Genomic DNA, 23,303 nt, shown 5'->3' on the forward strand with positions numbered 1-23,303 from the left:
TAAAGATTAAAATGCTCAAAAAAAATAGAATCAAAATGACCATTTAAACGATCTCGGCTAATTATATGATTATGTCAGAAAAACACAATAATATATGTAAGAAGGCATTTTGATAAAATAATAATTTTTTTAAAAACGGCTGTGATTATTTTACACGGTGGGTAATTCATAATTCTAACTGTCGGAGGTCTTCTATTCTCAACCTGACGTTGGGGGCAGCCTACTATCCTACCTCCCCTTATCCCATTATATATGGGAATAGGTTAGCTAATTTATACATTTTAACCTAAACCTGAACCTTGGCGGCTGCTTCTTATTCTTCTTCTTCTTCCTTTGTCTTCTTGGATTCTTCGACAATACTGTTTTGTTCCATCCAAGATTCCACCTTTTCTTCCACTTCCTCTACCTGCATTTTTTACGTTTTAAAACAATTCATTACACGTATAGTTGTAGAAAATAATTATTTTAAACTATTAAATAAAATTGATCGAGTGATTAAAGATACTCTGTTATTTTATCTTATATGTGGGTTCGAATTCAATATTTAGCTTGAATGCAATATCACTTGATAAAAATGAAGACCAAGTCAATTTTTTTTGGAACATATTATCGGAATATTATATCATATGGTTTCTTTTTCAATATCTAAAAACTGTAAATTGTCATGTTTTTCAATAAACCCATTGCTAATAATGAATTGAATATGCTTAAACGACAAGTAATAGGTACATAGCAATGAACAAGAAAAGTAACCTTGTCAATGAATTCCCCTGCAAAGCGTGCACATTCAGCAGTATTTTGAGCCATATCTTCAACCAATTCAAGGGCATCTTTAAGTCTGCCTTCTGGCAGATGGTTTCCCATATCATCCGCCACCTTCTCCACTTGCTCCGCCACTTTTTCAACAATGTCCGTCACCGCTTCTACTCTGTCTATTACTGTTTCAACTTCATCTGTACACATATATAAAACAATATAGCGTTAACATATATATATATATATATATATATATATATATTGAGGAGAATGCAATTTGAATTAACTTATTATATACCCAAACCTTTCCATTTTAGCAATGGCCCCCATTTGCTCCTCCAAAAGGGTAAGACAATACTCATCAGAATTCCCAAAACCCATAGTTTCCTGTTGGAAAAAAAAAGTATATAATGTCAAGATTCACTCTGAGGTTTGATAAAATAATTATTTTGATTTTTATTTCTATTGAAGCACTTTAGTCCTCAATATTTTATTTTAGGATACAATTTTTTCATGTCATTATTTATGTCCCAAACTCATACTCTAACATTTGATGTATGTCACGTCATCATTTATGTACATGTGATATGTCTCACGTCTTCACTTTGGACGCATAAGACTTGTAAAATGTAACGTCAATAACAAACATTGACCATTAGTTAGCTAACGGTCTTCATCCAACTATGGGTCGTTTTACCCAAAATGAAATATGTAGCAAAGTGATTATTCAAGTAGATGTTATGGACATTTTTCGGTATTATGCCAAAAAAAATTAGAATATAACATTTCTTTCGTTTTATTAATTGCAAAATAAAAAAAATGTAAAAATAATGTTAGATATATAAGACTAACCAGGAACCAGGACCAGGATTAGAAGGAAATGAAGGTCCGGACCCAACACTGCAACAAACGACCATGTTCTTGTCTGTGTCAGCATGTTGCAACCTAAGAGCAGTGCCCAGCGATTGCAGATTCTGAATCCTCGGAATATGATGTTTTGCCTTGTGTTTTGCTATCACCAAGGAATGACTAAAACCTATAATGGCAAGATGAACTTTGCACCGACAGATCGATGCTGAAATACTCGACATATCCTCGTATTATTACAGCTTTTCCTTAATATCTGTGAAATGAACTTAACGCTAATGTTAGAACAGGGGGAAAAAAGGAGAGGGAAAAAAATCTCAGTTGATGGAAAATACAAGCTTTTCTTGAACAAGTTATTGCGTGTTTTTGTAGACATGGGTGTTTTAGGTGGAACAGGAAGGAAGACAAATATTGTGAAGTCAATGAACCCTAATCCTTGTTTGCATGCTGGATTTCTTATTATATATTTCCATGTTTCTTAGAAGTTTCTTCCTAATTGAATTGAGCTGTCCACGTGTTGTAATGGAATAATGTCTTGGGAACCCTTATATTATTTGAAAATGTCAAATATGGTATCTGAATTGTAAAAATGTTGCCTAACTAAGTACTAAAAGTTTATGATCAATCTATCAGGTTTCGTTTCTTGCCACTGACATCTTTCAAGAAAATGGTGATCTGGTAGTCAAGGACGGATTCATGAATTTATGTCAGGGGTACGAATTGAATAAATTATATTAAAAATTTATGGATGCGAAATTAGAAAATTATATAAAATACAAGAAAAATTCCTAAAATATAAGGAACTTTAAAATTTCTTAGAAAATTCTTAAGATGAATAAAGTCCGTAACCGAAAAATATCTTATAATTTCTGTTTCCTACTTACACAAATCAGATATTTGGATCCAATATAAATTTTAATTTAACAAAAATAAATAAATTTAAAGTTAATATTTTGAATAAATTAACTTGATTATTCTTCACAGCAAGTTTAAACAATACCTCTATTATATCTGTTATATCTCTTTTATACTCTTTTTTTTTCACAGCATGTTTAAAGTCATATTTTTCACCATGCATTTTAAACAGTCTTCCAACGCAAGCCTTTTTACTAAAACAACAATGTTAAATTAGCTTATTCATTCTGCAAGGATAGGCTGGGCTTTTCAGGCTAGTGGCGTTGCTGGCAGGGTAGGCTCTTCTAAAAGCTCATTTTGCTGATAATTCAAAAATGAAATTTAGTCTATCTATATCTAATTTGATTATGAGTTTTCTCGAATACCTAGTTTGAATTATCCGAAAATAAAAAAATGAATCGAATATCAAATTGTAGTATTAAATCAATGGATTAGATCGATTATATTGAATTTTTTACATACCCCTGTAGGTAGGAACAAAAAACTTACTGCTACAAAATCGTATCCATTAGTTAATTAATCTAGATTATATATCATAAATATTATTACGAAGATGATCTTTTTAACTTATTTTATTTTAGTTAGTAGGGAGAAATATTGCTAATTGATTGAAAATGAGGGTCTGAGAATTAGAAGATTGTCAACACAAAATGAGTCCTCACCCTTTTTAACCTAAATCAGGGTTTAAAGGAATCAATATTGTTTCTAGAGATCGCGGGTTCGACCACTAACGACTACAATATGATGATTGAACGTTCATTTTCAAATTGTTGAGAGTGTTTAAAATAAATATTACTTTGTAATTATCTTAGCTTAATTAAAAACAATCAGGGTTTAACCTATTGATGAATAAAGGAGCGTTATGGGCACAAAAAAGCTTAGGTCCAAATATAAAATTAGAAGATTATTAATGCTATGTAGTTCACTTTTGACTTCCAACTTATATATATGCATAACAACAACCGGTCATGAGTTAGATCGTTTTGAATTAACCTAATATTCTCCAATAAGCTAGGAGATTACTGACGGTTTGATTTTTCAAAGGCAAAGGTGATGCCATTTTGTTTTTGACTCCTCAAATACAGTCCATTGGCTCTTTTATTTTATATTGCACAATAAAAAATAATTTTGGGGCACCTTACGGTGGCCGGTGCATATCGAAAAGGGTTTTCAAAGGCACCATAAGACTCCATTAGTTAAGACATTCAGTCAAATGATATGATATATCATCTATTATATTCAATGACGGATGCATGATTTTATGTTATGAGGAGCAAACTTAAATTATTAAAATTTTAAGAATGGCGAACTTAAACGTATAAAAATTTAAGGGATGAAAACATATTTTCAATAAAAAATACATATAAAATCTTAAATATAAGTAAAAATATAAGGTAATTTTATATTTTCAGGGCAATTTCCCTTCGCCCCCTCGGTCCATCCCTGATTACATTCAGTATTGGACTCAAAAATATTTTTAAGGTTGAACACACATATATTAACAATATAAAATTTGTGTATGTGGAGTGGGAACAAATAAGAATTTTGGGTGGATACGATCAATAATATAAATAACTAATCGAACATAATTTAATTTTTCAAGAAATACATTTACCCCTAATATAGTATACATTCCCTGTAACTAAATCTTGAGTTCATTATTTGTTCAAGAATATGTGCCACATGACTCTTTATACAGTTACTTTTATAAAGTGTTATTTAGATCAGATGTACCTAAGATTTAATTTTGGGATGAATATATGTAGGGATGGCAAATATTCTTGAGTTTATTTAGATCAGTTAGTGTTATTTAGATCAGATGTACCTAGATCAGATGTACCTAGATCAGATGTACCACTTTGCGCGAAGCTTTTATGAGTTATCGCGTTATAGGAACATATATCGCATACCAGAATAAGAACAGGAGAAATAGCATGGCAACCTTTGGCTTTATGAGTTTCAAAGACCAAGATAGTGTAAAGGAAGCCATCTCCAGAGGAGACGATAGGAAGATGGATGGTTTTATCGTCAAAGTTTAAGCTGCTCAAGAATGGTGTGTGTATCTGAAACCAGGTGGTATGAAACCAAGTTCAAGGCCAAGAATCAAAAGAACTTTAAACCCTTCCCATGTCGACGAAAGGTCGTACAAGGATGCTATATCGGTGCTGGAATGAGCCGGTGCTTTCTGAGTCGAGTTTACCTATCCCACAAGAAAGTCAAGGGGCATTTGTAGTTTCTGATGAAGAGATAGATTACAGTAACCCTGAAATTCTTGAAGTTGACGTCCAGGTTGAGAAGAACCTGATTATATCGAACCCTGATCCTAACCTAACCCATAAGCATATTGAGGAGCCATTTCATAGGTCGATTCTTTCAATGACTTTTCCTTGAATTTCTCCACGAATAGACTCCCTGAAGACGATATGAATTGGCTCCAGTTGTGTTTGGCTATTAGTTAAAGGTATGTACAACCTTGAATTTGTTCAAGAATTGCTTTTATCGAAAGGCTTCAAGCCTAAGGTCTGCCCTTGGTTCGGATTGAATGTTGTTCTTCGTTTTGATTCCTTAAATGATCTTAAACACTGTTGGTCTAATCGAACTATTCTACTAACCTTGTGCCTTGATTTTATGGAGCCTCTAAACGACTTTGAAGATAAGAGAATGGTTAAAGCATGGGTAACTTTATCAGACGTGCCTTTGAAAGGCTGGCATGAAGAGTTTTTTTTACTGAGCTGGTGGGTAAGTGGGGCGAGATCATCAAGGTCGATTAAGAGACTTATAGTGTTGAAAGAACTCAATAACCGAGAGTTTGCAACATAGCTAGAAACAGATAACGCTCTTCTTCATTGATTCCTTCAACCTTACATGTCTTATATAGCTAACAAACTACAAGATTCAACAAGAGTGCAAGAGACTAACTGCACTACAACTACACTAACAAAATTCTAACTTCCTAACAACAATAACTGCTGTAACTCCTCAAGCAGTGATCTGATGCACATGAAACTAGAACGTTCGATGAACGTCAGCAGTAAACTAGAACGTTACACGAACGTTAGTAGTGACTACCATGCACGAGCGAACCAGCGTATCACGCACTAGTATATCAGCACCATACTTCAACATTCCTCCTGCTTTCTCTCCTCTCCTTCTTTTCAGCATGGCTTCACACATAACTTCTCACGAAATTCTTCAAAGGCATTTCGTGCTAGAGGTTTTGTTAATCCATCAGCAATATGATGGGCAGCTGGTACATAGTTGACCTTCATCAGTTTGGCAGCAACCTTCTCGCGTACGAAATGTATGTCCAAGTCAACATGTTTGGTGTGAGCATGATAGACTAGATTGGCGCTGAGAGCTACAGCACTGGTGTTGTCGCACCATATGACAGGCTCCTCTTTCTGACATATACCAAGTTCAGTCAGCAAGGCTCCAACCCATACTTTTGCTTCCATGGTGGATCTCGACACAGACTTTTGCTTTTTTGAGCTCCATGCAACAAGATTGCTTCCAACAAACACACTATGCCTAGAAACGGACCTCCTGTCATCAAGGTTGCCTCCCCAGTCGGCATAAGCAAAGGCAGCCACCTTCACACCAGCTCCAGCAGCAGTGAAAGTTAGGCCAAAATTCAATGTACCAGCCAAGTACCGCAGGATTCGCTTAATTGCAGCCAAGTGGGACTGTCGTGGAGCATGCATGAACTGGGCGACTTTGTGAACACAAAAAGCAATGTCAAGTCTTGTATGGCACACTTACAACAACCCTCCAACAATGTTGCGATAGAAGTGAGCATCGGAAATGAGTTCTCCATCGTCACAATGTAGTTTGGTAGTTGCCACCATAGGAGTTGGTGTTGAAGAGGCTTTCGACATACCAGCTTTCTCAAGGAGTTCCATGATGAACTTCTACTATGAGAGTGCAAGGTAGCCATTAGTTCGTTTGACTTCAATTCCCAGAAAGTATGCGTGCTGCCCCAAATCTTTTAGGGAGAATTTGTCACTCAGTAACTGAACTACTTCATCGATTCGAGCACTCGAGTGGCCTGTGATGATGATATCATCAACATAGACAAGCAAATACACATAGTGCTGGCCATCGCTCTTAATGAACAACGACACAGCTGTTCTTGATTCTTTGAATCCAATGCTCAGCAAGCTATCTCGAAGCTTAGTATGTCAGCTCCTTGGTTCTTGCCTCAATCCATACAACGCCTTTTTCAGGGAGCAAACCATACTGCTTCCATCGAGGGCATTTTGTTCGAATCAGGGCGGCTACTGCATAAAGACCACCTCTTGTAAGTCACCATTCAAAAAGGCGTTGTTCACGTCAACCTGCCTTAGGGTCCATTTGTTGGTTACAGACAATGAAAGTATGACATTCAGTGTGTTGAACTTGACTACAAGACTGAATGTGTCCCGAAAATCATAGCCAGGGATCTGAGAAAAGCCCTTAGCCACTAGTCGAGCTTTGTAGCGATGGACGGTGCCATTAGGATTTTTCTTGACCTTAAAAAGCCACTTACAGCCTATCACCTTCCTTCCTTCAGGTAGCTTGGTTAATTCCCAAGTCACATTGCGTTGTAATGCATTGTACTTTTCAAGAACAACAGACTTCCATTCTGAAGACTCAAGTGCTTTATGCAAACTGCACGGAACATCATCAACAGTGACACCTAGGTATGTTTTGGGTTTAAACACACCGCATTTACTACAAGTCATCATTGGGTGATTATTGACCCGAGCAGCCTCACTTTCAGTGCCATCATTTAATACCGGATTTCGTTCTTCATCTTGAGTGTCATCGTACACGAGTGAGTTATGTACATTTTGTTCTAAATTCAACTCATGTTGATAATCTCCATGAGTATCAACAACAGGAACCTCAGGAGCAACCACAGCTTCCAGCACAGCTTGATTGGCAGTTGAACCTTGTGGACTGCTCATTGAGCTGCTTCTGGTAGCACTTAAAGATGGTATGTTATGACCAAATCGTGAGGATTCTAGCCTGGTAACATCAGTGACCAGTTTGAGTGACTGAGAAGTGTTCCCAATTGGGGTAGCAATTGGAGCTCGACCATAATTTCATGCAAAAGGAAAGACATTTTCATTAAAGACAACATGTCTGGAAATATAAACTCGCCCATTGCTTGCCATGCACTGAAAACCTTTGTGTTGGGTGTTGTACCCTAAGAATGTACATGGTTGGGATCTAAATTCTAACTTGTGTTGTAGAAACGATCTTAAGTGTGGGAAGCACCTGCACCCAAACACCCGTAGGCTACTGTAGTTTGGTGGCTTGCCATATAGCATCTCAAACGGGGACTTATCTAGAAGCACCTTTGAAGGAAGCCTGCTTACAAAATGTGCAGTGGTTTGAATGGCATAGGACCAGTACTTAATAGGCATGGATGCTTGTGCAAGTAAGACCAAGGCCATCTCGACGAGGTGTCTATGCTTTCGTTCCACTACTCTGTTTTGCTCAGACGTGTGGGGACAGGTGAGGCGATGAATCACACCCGCTTTGCTTAGCTCATTGGTCAAAGGTCAAAATTCTCCTCCCCAGTCAGTTTGGAGGGCTTTGAGTAATGCACCAAATTGTGTAGCAACTAGCTTTTGAAACAGGTGGAACGTTGTTACGGCTTCATCCTTTGTCCTTAGTAGATACAACCAGGTGAATCGTGTGGCAGCATCAATAAAACAAATATAGAATCTAAAGCCATTAGATAAAACATGTGCAGGTCCCCATAAATCAGAATACACGAGTTCAAACGGTTTGTTGTATACACTGTCCGAGCAAGGGAATGACAACTTGTGGCTTTTACCAAAATGACAAGCAATGCAGTTCTTATTAATATCATCTAATGCTTTTACATTGAATTTTTTACAAACTTTAGCAAGTGTGTCATGAGCAGGATGACCCAGTCTTCTGTGCCACATTTCTGAGACTGTGGAGGAAGCTATAGCAGTCTATACTTCAACCACATTGTTTTGGCATCGAGCTCTACTTGCTTTGAAAGTATATAGCCCACTGCACTCTTTTCCTTGCAGCAAAATTGTCTTGGAGGCCTCATCTCGAACATAACACGTATTGGCATGAAATTCGAGGAACACACTATTTTCCTTAGCAAGCTTAGAGACAGAAAGCAAGTTTTTCGTTATTGAGGGAACATGTAGAATGTTGCTTAAGGCCAAGGTTCTAGAAGAAGTGTTCAACTCAGCCTTACCAACCAAGTGAACTGGTAGGTAGTCTCCACTTCCTACCATCAACTTACCGGTATTTTTATAGCTCGAGTGAGGTATGATTGAGGCTTCGTTGGGGGTGACATGGTGTGTTGCACCAGAGTCAATTATTCACTGGTCTTGACCAGCAGATACTACATGCGCTTGGCTTTTCGTAGTACCCCTGTTGTCACCACGATGTGCGCTGCTGTGATTACAACAAGCACATGTGCTTTCATTGTTATTGGTTGTAGCATAGTATGCTTTAGAGGAGTCAGAACCAGCCGTGTGATCATCAATCGAGATACCAGAAAAATCCTCATCGAATCTGTGCCAACACTGACTGACAAGATGACCAACTTTTCCACATAGTTGGCATTGAACTCTCGGCCGTGTCCTGCCTCTGCCACGAGATCTCCCACGTGAGTAGGACGAGTGGCTTGATCGAGGCTCTTGCTTTTCTTGGTTCTTATAAGATTCAACCTCGCCTTTTCCTTGTGCAAGATTGGCACTGACAGGTAAGGAGTCATGTTGATAATCAAAGCCTTCAAGCTGAGTTTCAGCATCAATAAGCATCGTGCATATGTTGTCAAGTGACAGTGTGTCACGCATGGCATATATAACCGCGATGAAGGGTTGATACTCCCTTGTGAGACCCCGGAGAATACTCGCAACGTGCTCAGATGCTGCTACTGGGCTACCGCACGAGTACAAGGCATCAGTGACTTCTTTTACTTTTGTGAGATAAGATCTCATGCTATCTCATCCTTTCTTGAGGGATTGGAGCTTGTAGTGTAAGCTCATGACTGCAGTGGTAGAGCGATTGGCAAAGAACTGTAAAACCTTGTTCCATACTTGGGCAGACGTTTCGGCACCAACGAACTGTGGAAGTAAATTGGGACTAATCGTCGAAAGCAGCCAAGAAGCTAAGGCACTGTCTTGAGCCAAGAACTCTTCATGTTCTTCATTGGCGGCTACAACTCCATCTTCACCAACCACTGTTTCTGGAGGAGGAAGCATTGTACCATTAAGCATTCTTTCAAGGCGATGGCTCCTTGCAGTGAACAGAACCTGTTGTTTCCACAACAGAAAATTAGTTTCATCAAGCACTACGTTCACTCTTTTATTGGTGAAGACTTTAGTGTTCCTTGATGAGAACTCCATTGATGTGGTTGTAGATGAGGTACTGTGATCCATAGGAAAGCGAACAACGAAAGCACGCCCTAGGATGTATCAACGAATGATACCATATTGAAAGAACTCAATAACCGAGAGTTTGCAACATAGCTAGAAACAGATAACACTCTTCTTCATTGATTCCTTCAACCTTACATGTTTTATATAGCTAACAATCTACAAGATTCAACAAGAGTGCAAGAGACTAACTGCACTACAACTACACTAACAAAAATCTAACTTCCTAACAGCAATAACTGCTGTAACTCCTCAAGCAGTGATCTGATGCATATGAAACTAGAACGTTCCACGAACGCCAGCAGTAAACTAGAATGTTCCACGAACGTTAGTAGTGACTACCATGCACGAGCGAACCAGCATGTCATGCACTAGCATATCAGCACCATACTTCAACATATAGGAAGGAAAGGTTTGACGTTGTGAAAATTCTGGTTCTTATACTAAGTTTGTCAATTGTTCCTCCTTCTATTGTAATCTCGATAGATGGCTCTCAAAACCATATGAGTTACCGTGGAACCTTTCAAAGAAGATTGTGTTTTTATTAATGGATACTTTATCGTACCTGGTGAAACCGATAGAGCAATTATTCATTTGGATAGGCTTGTTGAAAGGGTTATAGGTGGAAGTCCCGGGTCTAGCAATGATGAAGGGATTATTGGTGAGGCTAACCATATTGACCAAGCGGGCTAGTTTTAAGGTTATTGAGACCTATAGTGTTTTTGTTTCTAGGGATGAATCTCACTACATCGCGTCGGGCTCGAACAATGGGACTATGGTATGTTGTAATCCTATTTCGCTGGAGTCTTCTAACAGACAGTTGAAACTATTAGATGTTTTAGTGCTGGATGACAGTGAGTCATTAAAATCTTTGGAAGGACCAGTTTCTTGGAAGTAAATAGACTCAAGTCTGCTCATTATGCTGGACGGGGATCGTATTAGCAAATTAGAGAAGAATGGATAAAAAATGGAAAGGGAAAAATCATTGAAAAGAAGAAAAGCGGGGGTTTCTGTGCATTTGAAGGTTGCGACTGAGAATATCCAAAGGGTATCAGGGAGGAGAATCTAGCCAAGCTCATGCGAAGTTAAGGCATGAAGCAGAGGTTGTTTATGAAGTTGTTACTAATCTCAGTTTTGGTTTTGATGCTTCAAAAGATTCCATTGTGAGTAGAATGATGGCTATCGAGGAGGAAGATTGCTTCACCCCATAAAATTGCCTTCTACCAGAAGTGAAGATGTGTGCATATTTTATCTTATTCCATGAATTCGGAATCATTAAATTTGTTATCCTAGAATGTTAGAGGTATGGGAAACCCTTTGAAGAAACGAACTATTATGAGATTCTGTTCAAAAGGTAACTTTGAGATTGTGTTCATTCAAGAGTCAAAATTAAATTCAGTAAGGAGTAACTTGTTACGGTTCTCAATGGCATTGATGAATCGTCGCATGGTTGCTGCTGATGTTGTTGGTTCTGCTGGGGCTTGTTATCAATATGGGATCCAGATATATTCATAGTTGAGAAAGAATTATTATTTTAGAGGGCTGATTAGATTTTATGGCATTCGTAATTTGAAATTGTTCTTAGTTATTGTTTATGCACCAAATGATGTTGTGTAGAGAAAGCATTTCTTCGAGTCTAGTCATGATTTTTTATCTACCCTTCAGCTTCCTATAATTGTGGGAGGGGACTTTAATTGCACTTTGAGGGCAGCGGAGAAAACTGGCTCAAGCATAAACCAAAGTGCTGCAAATGACTTGAAAAAGTTTATTGAATCTCTAAGTCTCATTGAACTTCCATTAATCGGTGGGCCTTTTACTTGGATAGGTGGTCGATATCCCGTTACAACGAGTCGCATTGATAGATTTTGGTGTCTTCTGACTGTTTGGTAATGTGGCCTCTTTTATCTTAAATTTGCCTACCAAAAATTTTATTGGATCATTGTTCTGTCACTATTAGACAAAGCGGTATCTTATCAGGGCCAAAACCATTCAAATGGTTCTCATCTTGGGATGATGAATCGGGTTATTCAGAAGTCATCAAAGTGAAGTGTGATTTGGGGAGGGGTCGACGTTAAAAACTTGTTAAAGGAGTATAGATTTTGCTTCGAAAGCTTTGTTGAAGGCCAATAAACCCGCTGATAGTGATTCAATATATCAATTGGTGCATCGTTTTCATTCGCTAGGTAAGGTCTTTTGTTCGAGTAAAGCTAAGGCTGAAGATGTCAATAAAGTTATAGAGTTGAGGAATCGGCTATGGTAATTCTATAAAAAGGAAGAGAGAGACTGGCTTCAGAAGTCTAGATTCAATGGTTTAAAGAAGACGATTGTAATACAAAATAGTTTCATCTCACTGCAACGATGAAACATATGAGGAATCAAATTGATTCTATCCAAGTGGGTAAGGATGGACCGAGGTAAAATTTTAAAATTACTATATATTTTAAATTTTTTCTATATATTTCCTATCAAAAATCTATTTCGCCCCTAGAATTTTAATTTATCCCCTTAAGGTTAAGTTCGCTCCCAACATAAATTTATGTGTCCTCTCTGCCAGTGGTGATCGCAACCTTGTAAAACAAGCTGAGTTCCTAGATGCTTTTGCAAATCATTTTAAGCAGTCTTTCAATGAGTGTAACACTATCAATTTGGTTAGTTGAGATGTTCAGTTCAATCACCTTCATGTCGAGTCTGATACCTTCTTGGAGAGGTCCTTTTCTAAGGAAGATGTGTGGGTTGTAATTTCTACTACAAATGGTTCTCGTGCCCCAAGGCCAGACGAGTTTAATCTTTTCCTTTTCCAAACTTATTGGGTGTATGTCCAAGACGAGGTTATGGCTTTTTTTTTTAACAAGTTCTTCGAAGGTAAAGGATTAGACATGGCCTTAAATCACTCCGTTATTTCATTGATCCTTAAAGTGGTGTCCCCATCATCTATTGACAATTTTCGTCCAATGAGTATTGTCGACAGCATGTAAAAGATACTTGCTAGGGTTCTTGCAAAAAGATTATCATTGTGCATTAGGGAAATAATTGATTGTAAGTAATTTTCCTTTATTCCTGGCGTGAAGATTCTCGACTACGCTCTAATCACTAATGAAATAACGGATATAGTTGTAAAATGGGCGACAAGGTTGTAATTTTCAAAGCAGACTTCTGAAAAGTGTTCGACACAGTTGATTGGTCATTCCTCCTATTTATGATGAGAAGGATTGGTTTCAGACCCAAATGGGTTAATTAGATTAGAAGCTACATCTCTACAGCTTCAATTTCAGTTCTGGTTAATGGCATCCCATCTTCCTCTTTTCGGACTAAAAGAGCGCTGAGACAAGGTTGCTCATTATCATTTTTGCTTTTCAATATTGTTGTTGCGGGCCTCAGTTTAGCTCTAAAGAAGGCTGTAGACTTGGATCTCTTTTCTGGTATAGATATTAATTTGTTGACAATCTGATTATCTTTGCTATAGCTAATGAACCCCAAGTCAAAAAACATCGAGAGGGTCCTCAGATCTTTTGAGTTGGTTTCAGCTCTGAAACTCAACCTTAAGAGGACTAATCTGTTTGGAGTTAATATATCGGATGTTGCATTGAGCTCTCTGTCTGCTTCTCTTGGCTGCTGTAAGCGTTCTTTCCCCTCAAGCTATTTGGGCATTCCCCTAGGCGCACCAACAAATAATCTATTTGTGGAAGTTAGTAGCTAACAAGTTTTCAAAGAGGCTTGCAAGTTGGAAGAGCAATTCGTTATCTTCGGGAGGAAGATTGACTTTGGTGAAGTTCTTCTTAAACAACCTTCGCATTTACTTCCTTCCTTTATTCCCAATACCTATTTCTATCAGTTCTTCGATGAATAGAATGATTGCTAAGTTTATTTAGGGAAAGGTCAATGCAAGATCGATCCATTGCGTCAAGTGGGAAGTTTTGTGTAAACCGGTATCGAGGGATGGATTGGGTCTCATTGATTAAGGGTAAATAACCGTGCTTTTCTCAATAAATGGATTTGGAGTTTCGGGCGAGAATGGGATTGCTTTTAGAAGAAATTTATTTGTGCCAAGAGCAATCAATCTCCAAACTCATCGTCGAGAGCTGTTGTTGGTAGACACATGTCATGGGTGTGGAAGTCGATAGTAAACCAATATCCTCGGATGACGATGTTTTTGCAAATAATCTTCATCTAGTGCTAGATGACAAAAAAATCATAGAGTTTAAGACTGATCTTTGGACAGACGATTCTTCTCTCAAAGAACTATTCCCCGAATTTTCAATTCTTAGAAATGGTTGATACCTTTAAGGAGAAGCTTATTCGATTGGGAAGTAAGTATTTAAGACAATTTTAATGGTTTGTTGAATCGTTTTTGGTCAATATTTCGATTCAGGATTGCCTAAGGTAGAAGGTGAATACAAAGGGGTCTATTCTATGAAACAGTTTTGCGAGACTCTTTCCTCGGCTGATTCAACTGAGGATTAAGTATGGGAGGTCGTTTGAATTAAATTCATCCCACTCAAAGTTCAATTTTTTATGTGGAGACTAGTTGTTGGAAGATTGCCCTTTAAGTCCGAGCTTCGCCATAGAGGTTTGCTATCGCCAGACCAACTACGCTGCCCTCTATGCAAAGAAGTTGACGAATCTATTACTCACCTCTTTTTCCATTGCTTGGTATCTTAGAGGTTATAATTGTAAAATTCGGAACCTTCATTTTGTTATGCCATGTGACCCCATGTCATTTGCGACTCCCTAGGATTGTAGTCCCATTTGAGCTGCCTCTCGCCTAGTGTGGTTAGTGGCTCTTCACGGGTTAGCTTGGACAATTTGGTTGTTTCGAAATGAGGTAGTTTTCAATGGCAAGACGGTTGATGAGAACCAAATGTTAGATATTTTCATTACTAGGATTGCTTGGTGGTGCAAGTGTAATTGGCCCGAAGAGGTAATATCCATAAATAACTTTGCTGCAGATCCTTCCGCGGTTTCGATTACTAAGATATTCAGAAAATATTAGAATTTCCTTTGTTTCATCCTCTGTCATTGATACCGGTTGATGTTGTGCTCATTGTGTTGGTTCGAGCTATTTCTTTTTATTTATGCAAGTTTGTTCGTTGGTCAGATTGGTAAAATTGGGTGTTGTGGGGTTTCGATTTCTATCATCGTTCTTGGCCTTCATTTGTAATGGTGCAAGCAGTAATGGTTCTTATGATTTTATTCTTCATCTTGTCGCTTGTTTTCGTTGTATGTGTCCGGGTTGTTGAGTTGTTTTGTTATTCTACTTTGTTCAGTCTGGCTCGTTTGGCTGGCATTGTGTTGATCCTTCTAGTGGGTGCTCTGTTGAAGGCTCAGTTCTGGTATCCGTGCGGGATTAGTCTGTAGTTATCCATTGTGGACTGCTATGTGTTTGCTAAAATAGTTTCTGCAAGGGGCTCGGCTATAGTGTTTTGAAGTGAAGTGCAGAGATTGTTATCTTGAAGATTATATTAGTTATCGGTTGTTGGTTGGTTGGTTTTCTTGCATTACGATATTGGTTAATAAAATCATTTGAGCACTCTTTTCTCCTTCCACTCTCCTTCCGCTATCACAATTGAACTTCGTCTTAATTGGATTATGGAAGAATTTTTAACGAGGCTCGCCTTTCTTTCTTTCTTTTTAAAATACATTAGCTTACAATTTTTTAACTTTTACAAGGACTAAATCACTGTCTTTCATTTAGGGGATAAATGTGATTTTACCATGTATTACTTTATTTTGTAAATTTTAGAGAGGCATATGTATAGGGATGGGCATGGGTCGGATTTTTGGTCTACCCGACCCGACCCGAGAACAAGAAATCATCCGCCTGAGATTCGACCCGACCAAAACAAGATTCCACCCGACCCAAACCCGACCCGATATATAACTTAAAAATCAGACCCGACCCGAAATAATAAAAAATATTATTTTTATTCAATAAAAACAGTGACTTAATTAAAATAATAATATATAGAGGGGTATTATTGTAATTATTCATAAATATATAAGTAAAATTATATTTTTTTCGGGTCGAGTCTTTTCGGCTTTAGTATTTTTTACCTTAAACCCGAACCCGACCTGACCCAAACATCACATTGAAAAAACCCGACCCGAATCTGATTTTTTCAAAAAACAATCGACCAAATCGGGTCAAATTAAAACCGTCGGGTTCGGGTCCCATGCCCATCCTTACGTATGCATAGTTTTACCAGTAAAGGGGCAAAGGCTCATGCCAGTCCCTCTCTATAAGGGATAAGATCAGTTTGGTTCAGCCCCTTCCAAATTTACTTGTATATACCCGCCATTTTTTAAAAAACTAAATCACTCATTGATTTAATAATAAATGTATTTATTTTTCTTTCAAGATATGAGTTTGACTTCCACTAATCAAACAATAAGAAATCAAAAGACAAATGATATCAAGTACACAACAATAATTAATGACTTATTAAATCAAATAATCAAATAGAAAAGATGAAGGGATGATTTGTATTCCATTTATGATGAAAGTTAATGTTTTATATCAATAAATAATTGTAAGCTGTAAAGAAATCTATACTAAAGAGAAATGTATTTCTTTATTCACACTTCACAATGATACTAAACTATGCTTATATAGTTTTACAAGACAACTCATGCACTCATACAAGCTAACGTAACTAATTCTTAACTACACTCAACAACCTTAACTGCATAACAACTAACACCCTCAACTGTCCTCAACTACATAACAGCCTATAGGCTTAACATTCTCCCTGCTTTCTCTTCCTTCTTCTCTGCCAAATGAAAACACTTGTACTTTTGATCTAAACTGCTCAAACAACAGTCTGGACAGCGGCTTAGTAAGTCCATCTGCAACTTGATGGCTTGTTGGGACGTAGTTAATCACAACTTGTTTAGCAACCACCTTCTCTCGCACAAAGTGAACATCGAGTTCCACGTGTTTGGCCTTTGCATGATATACTGGATTGCTGCTCATGGCCACAGTACCACTGTTATCACACCAGATGATTGGTACTCCTTGTTTCACGACACCCATATCTGACAAAAGAGCACCAACCCAAGCCACTTCAGCTGTTGCATCAGCTACACTGCGATACTCGGCTTCCATGGTGGATCTTGAAACTGTCTTTTGCTTATTGGAAGTCCATGACACTAGGTTATCCCTTACAAACATGCAATGCCCAGATATGGACTTTCTATCATCGAGATTGCCACCCCAGTCTGCATCTGCAAAGGCTACTATCTTTATATTTACTCCATAGGGTGCAATCACTAACCCATAGTCAAGCGTGCCTGCAAGATACCAAAGTATCCTTTTAACGGCAACCAGGTGGCTCTAACGCGGTGCATGCATGTATTGAGCTACTTGGTTCACACTGTAGGTGATGTCATACCGAGTATGATACGCATATAGTAGTGCTCCAACAATGCTACGATACTCCTTTGCATCACATAATAAATCACCAACCTCTGATTGTAACTTGCTTAACACCATAGGTATTACTACTGGACCAACTTTCTCCATGCATGTTCTTGTCAACAGCTCAAGAACAAACTTGTGTTGGCTTAGTACCAACGCTCCTCCGCTTCTTCCAATCTCAATCCCAAGGAAATAACCGAGCTCTCCCAAGTCTTTTAATGAAAACGCAAGGTCCAGCTGTCGAACCACATCATCAATCTCTGTGTTCGAGTTTCCAGTAATTATGATATCGTTGACATAGACTAGCATATAGGTACACACACCATTGTTATTACGTATAAACAATGATGCATCAGCCCTGGATTCAGTGAACCCCAACTGAAACAAACATTACTTTAACCGTGCTTGTCAGTTCCTAGGCGTCTGTCGAAGTCCATACAGGGACTTGTTTAGCTTACACACAAGTTGACTACCATCTTCAGCATACTGCTCAAAGCCTGGTGGTTGCTGCATATACACATCCTCATGTAACTCTCCATTCAGAAACGCGTTGTTAATGTCAATTTGACGCAGGTGCCACTGTCTTGTTACTGTTAACGACAAAACCACATGAATTATGGGAAATTTAATTACCGGATTGAAGGTCTCGGTGAAATCCTTCCTTGGTACTTGCGAGTACCCATCAGCAACCAAACGGGCCTTGTATCTCTGAACAGACCCATCTGGGTTAGTCTTTAGTTTGAACAACCATTTGCAGCCTACAACCGACCTCCCAGGTGGCAGCTTCACAACAGTCCATGTCCCATTTCTCTGTAATGCATCAAGCTCAGCATATACTGCTGCTTTCCAGTTAGGGGACTTCAACGCATCATATACATTGTCTGGCTCTACTGTCTCTGAAGATATCATGATTAACTTAGGTCTAAAAACACCACACTTGCTCCTTGTCATCATAGGATGACGTTTACAGTAGGAATATCTGGCATCAAGGGTTCTTGCACAACTCCATCATCAGTGTTTGAAACCACAAGTTCTTGCACAACGATACCATCACTGTTTTCACCAGTTTGCCCATCAAAAACCACTACATCATTAGAGTTATCCGTATGACCAGACTCACCAACAGTTTCAAGCACTCCATTAACTGAAGTACCTCGCACACTTTCTGAAGCGCTTTGTAAATTCTCTGAAGTACTTTACACATGTCCATGAACTGCATCAGCAGCTCCCACAGCATCTGTTATTGCTCGTAACTGCTGAACATCAATTACAACCTCCAAGTCAGCTGATTCTACTACACTGCTGTTTGTAGGGACCTTGGTGGCCAAACCTGCAAATGGAAATACTTACTCATCAAATACAACATGACGCAAAACATAGATTCTTCCACTTGATGCAAGACACAAATATCCTTTGTGTTGTGAGCTATAGCCCAGGAAGGTGCAAACTTGAGACCTGAACTCAAGCTTATGAGTCTGAAATAACCTGAGGTGTGGAAACATTTACACCTGAAAACCTTCATCGAAGTGTAATCAAGTTTTTTTCTAAATAGATTCTCACATGGGGACATGTCACTCAGTATCTTAGTTGGAAGTATATTAATAGTGTGAACTGCAGTCATGGCAGAATAAAACCAGTATTATATAGGCATGGACGCTTGAGCTAATAAAACTAGGGCCAGCTCAATGATATGCATGTGCTTCCTCTCCACAACTCCATTCTGCTCGGAGGTGTGGGGGCACGAAAGCCTATGATCGATGCCATCTTGCAGCAAAGCACGTGACAAACTCCTATACTCACTGCCCCAATCGCTTTAAACCTCTTTTATCGACGTACCAAACTGATTCAACACTAGTTTTTGAAACACCATTACAGCTTGAGCCTTATTGTGTAGGAAATAAATCCACTTGTGTCTTGAATAGGCATCAAAAAACGTCAAATAATACTTAAATCCTTTAGAGGCAACATGAGCCGGTCCCCAAAGGTCAATGAACACTAATTCGAATGGAGCACAATAAACAGAAGTAGAATTAGGAAATGGTAGCTTGTGACTCTTGCCAATACAACAAGCATCGCATTTTTCATTCATATTCGAGGAAAACGATACATCAATGTCCTTACAAGCTTTGACAACAGTGTTATAAGTGGCATGTCCTAACCTCCTATGCCAAAGAGTATACAGATTACTAACATCAGCGAGATTAATTTGGGTTTTTTTACAAACACTTGATGAACTAGCCTCGAAAAACACGTACACACCATCCTTGACCTTCCCTGAAAGCAACACTTCACCCTTGGAGCTATCTCGAACATAACAGCCATGCGCATGAAATTCAAAATACACCTTATTGTCCCTAGCACACTTTAAAACCAAAAGCAGATTATTTGTCACACCAGGTACATGTAAAAGATCATTCAAGAATAACTGTCGAGATAACAAGGGTAAAGCATCATTACCAACCATTTTAACTGCTAATGACATGCCATTACCCACAACAAGATTACCTGGGCAAAAGTGTTTAGTTTGGTGAGTAATGTTCTTGGATTCGGGTGTAACATGATGTGTAGCACCCGAATCAATCACCCATTGATTCGAGCTAGTTGCTAATTCAGCATGAGCCGAGGAAGTGTCTTGAGCTATTCCACGCTTCTTAGCCTAACAACACTCACAGTTGGTACTCTCCATTGTGGTAAAATTAGCACCAGCTGTTCCTTGTTTAGGACGAAACTGCCCAACCTCATCATCAAGACCATTGAAGTTTTCATCAAACCTATGCCAACACCTATTGACAAGGTGCCCAATCTTTCCACAAAGTTGGCATTGAACATGTGGTCTCCCTCGACCACACCCCATGGAACGTCCACCAGAATGATATCGATATGCTGGATTACGGTAACCATCAGTAGTATTACTTACTGATCCATGAGCCACATGCACACTTGAAGCAACATGTTCTTCTTGGGCAGTAAACCCAGCTAGTTGTGTTTCAGCATCAATTAGCATAGTATGAATCCTATCTAAGGAAAGAGACTCACCACTGGACGTTATGGCAGCCATGAATGGTTGGTAGTCCCTTGGGAGTCCTTTAAGAATGCTGGCAATGTGTTCTACAGTAGGAACTGGGCTGCCACAAGACGCCAACGCATCACACACCTCCTTAACCTTAGTAAGGAACACCCTCATGCTGTCATCTCCTTTTCTGAGTGACTGCAGTTTATAGTGTAGGTTCATAACCGACGTTGTAGACCGATTCGCAAAAAATTACAAGACTGTACTCCAAACAGCACCAGCCATTTCAGCACCAACGAACTACGGCAGGAGGTGACTGTTGATGGTGGATAAGAGCCAGGAAACCGCAGCACTGTCCTGAGCAACAAAATCTTCATATGCCTTGTTAGCAGTCAGCACACCATTATCATCAAGAACCATTGCGGGTGGAGATTGCATTACACAAGTCAGCAACCCCTCTAAATGATGACTTCTCACAATAAGAAGTATTTGTTGCTTCCATAGTAGAAAGTTTGATTCATCAGAACTACATTCACTCTCTTATTGGTGAACATCTTCACTAATTCTTGAAGCAACCTTCAATCAGTGGATCAACAACTTCAAGCAGAATCCTCTTTTTAACTACGCATCAATGACTCCTCCTCCAGGATGAATGGCGAATGATACCATGTAAAGAAATCTATACTTAAGAGAAATGTATTTCTTTATTCACACTTCACAACGATATCAGGCTATGCTTATATAGTTTTACAAGACAACTCATGCACTCATACAAGCTAACGTAACTAATTCTTAACTGCACTCAATAGCCTTAATTGCATAACAACTAACACCCTCAACTGTCCTCAACTACATAACATCCTATAGGCCTAACATAAGCAAACACCTAACAACATTTATTAAATTTTAAAGATAATCCATAGATAACTACATATAATTGTAAGAAAATACCCAAGATAATATGTCAAGTGTAAGATAAAAAACTTATTTTCTCTTGATATTTTGAATTCGCGTAGTTATATCTGCAAAATATATGTATATTTATAGTCGATTAGTTCAAAAAATTCTGAAAATATTATATTGTAATTATCTCAAATTAAAAAATTAAGATAAATATAATAATCAATCTAAATTTATTATTAGTATTATTATGATAATTTCATCTATCTTTTTCAAATATTTTTCTTAAAATAGTGTGTACCATGTATACGACATTACTCTTCCAGCTTAGATCTATCACTATCGAAGGGTTAGGCTATCCTTTTCATTATCGCTAGGGTTTAAGATAAAGAATTATAATTTTTTTATTTAAACATTTTTTGTTTAATTTAGAAAAAATACAAGACAATATATGTTTAAAGATAATTCTCAACCGTTTTGATATTGAACGCTCACACCTATAACATTCATAGTACTCAAACCCAGGACTTCAAGGAATATATATTTTAAACATTTTAATATAAATTTTATCCATTTTTTAAATTTTTTATAAATTTAAATATTTCAAACCAATTATTTCTCAACAAATAAACAAGTTATGAATAGATAATTTAAATGAAATCATTACCATTTTCATCAATAATATTTTACTTTTGGAAGTCTAGTTAACCAATTATTTATCCCCCCAATTATTCATATTTTACTTTTGATTATGCATATTATGGCAAAACTGGGTTCATAATTTATTAAACTTCTGTTGTAATTGAAGAGGTAACTTGGAGCACACGTTATAATATTATATAATATGAATTTTTATAGAGTAATGCTATGAAAATAACTTGCGAATAAATCATCAATCCTATTAACACTCAAACAACTAACACGTAACTAATTAAAGTATAATTGTAGGAAAATATTTCTTTTTATTAAAAACCAAAAATGTATTAAATTTTTATTTTAAAATAATAATTAGATAATTCTTAATCATATTAATAAACAATAAATAAGAGAACCCGAGAACATATGATTCCAAACAATAAGAATGTGATTGGATGAGAGATTTTGAGAGAAGATTTATTTATTTTACGATTTTTAAAATTTTAAAAGTAATTTTCTTTATTTAAGTAAAATTTAATGGAAAATTTTAAAATTTACAGAAAATTTAAAGAGGGGATTTTGGTAGCCCACATAAAATTTTCAAATCCTACCTACAGAGATGATTTTTTTTTTAATTTCTATAAATGTTATCTCATTTAAAGCATCTGATCTCATTAATATATATATATCATTATCTTAGAGTAACACGGGTCACGACATATGTCACCATTTTATTGGATAATTCATTTTATTAAATTAATTAAAATTAAAATCAAATATATAAAATATATGAGCAATAAAGACTAAATGTGTAATTATATCAACTTTGTTGGTTGCCATGTCATCTCCTTCATCAAATATTAACAACATGTGTCTTGATTATCATTATTAAATTGTTATGTGGTCAAAATTAAAATTCAACGGTCTTAAAATCTTTCCATAATTAAGTGGTAATGAGTATAATTTTACCATGCTTTTAAATAATCTTATATTCAATCAACTAAATATAATGACTATATATGTAACATTTCCAATAATATTATACTAAATAAAAATTTAGCAGCACTCATATAAACTTTATTAATGTTGTTAGTTTAATTATATCTATCGTTTTTTTATTAATTATTCCTAAAAGAAAAATAAATAAAAATGTAATTCATGACGTGATTTTAACACAAACTTTGCATTTCATTTATGCTAATGTATGTAATAGTAGGTCTCTCTTTTATAATATGAAATATTTTTATTATACTTTCAATAATTTTACTCTTATTAATTTAAACATTAGTTAATATTAAAATTGTAAATAAAAATCAATAATAATATTTAAATATTAAATATTTATTTTCTGTATTAGTATAATAAATACTATTTAAATTTAAATATTTTA

The 23,303-nt window shown here is 37.1% G+C and overlaps 1 protein-coding gene across 3 annotated transcripts; it reads right to left on the minus strand.

Moving 5' to 3' along the window:
* Window positions 1–298: 298 nt before the first annotated feature.
* Window positions 299–23,095, minus strand: LOC120155946. Of its 3 annotated transcripts, XM_039167397.1 has the most exons (6): window positions 23,090–23,095; window positions 18,170–18,175; window positions 1,609–1,823; window positions 1,061–1,146; window positions 754–953; window positions 299–406 (listed from the first exon to the last, which is right to left on the minus strand). In XM_039167397.1, exons 3-6 carry the CDS (start codon window positions 1,671–1,673, stop codon window positions 314–316), a joined length of 444 nt encoding a protein of 147 aa, XP_039023328.1. In that variant the 5' UTR covers window positions 1,674–1,823; window positions 18,170–18,175; window positions 23,090–23,095; the 3' UTR covers window positions 299–313. The 3 variants fall into 3 exon arrangements, with proteins under 3 accessions (XP_039023328.1, XP_039023327.1, XP_039023326.1); XM_039167396.1 differs by lacking the exons at window positions 18,170–18,175; window positions 23,090–23,095 and having other exon boundaries at window positions 1,061–1,143; window positions 1,609–1,949; XM_039167395.1 differs by lacking the exons at window positions 18,170–18,175; window positions 23,090–23,095 and having other exon boundaries at window positions 1,609–1,949.
* Window positions 23,096–23,303: the final 208 nt, after the last annotated feature.

This window comes from Hibiscus syriacus, unplaced genomic scaffold (assembly GCF_006381635.1).
Source record: "Hibiscus syriacus cultivar Baekdansim isolate YM2019G1 unplaced genomic scaffold, ASM638163v2 tig00111210_pilon, whole genome shotgun sequence".
NCBI lineage: Eukaryota > Viridiplantae > Streptophyta > Magnoliopsida > Malvales > Malvaceae > Hibiscus > Hibiscus syriacus.

Bases quoted from the DNA above. Each gene is read 5' to 3' on its own strand.
- LOC120155946 (XM_039167395.1), bottom strand. From the start codon at position 1,847: ATGTCGAGTATTTCAGCATCGATCTGTCGGTGCAAAGTTCATCTTGCC. The intron at 954-1,060 runs GTTTGGGTATAT...ATATGTGTACAG, and splicing joins GCCATTGCTAAAATGGAAAG to ATGAAGTTGAAACAGTAATA. The intron at 407-753 runs GTTACTTTTCTT...TAAAAAATGCAG, and splicing joins CAGGGGAATTCATTGACAAG to GTAGAGGAAGTGGAAGAAAA.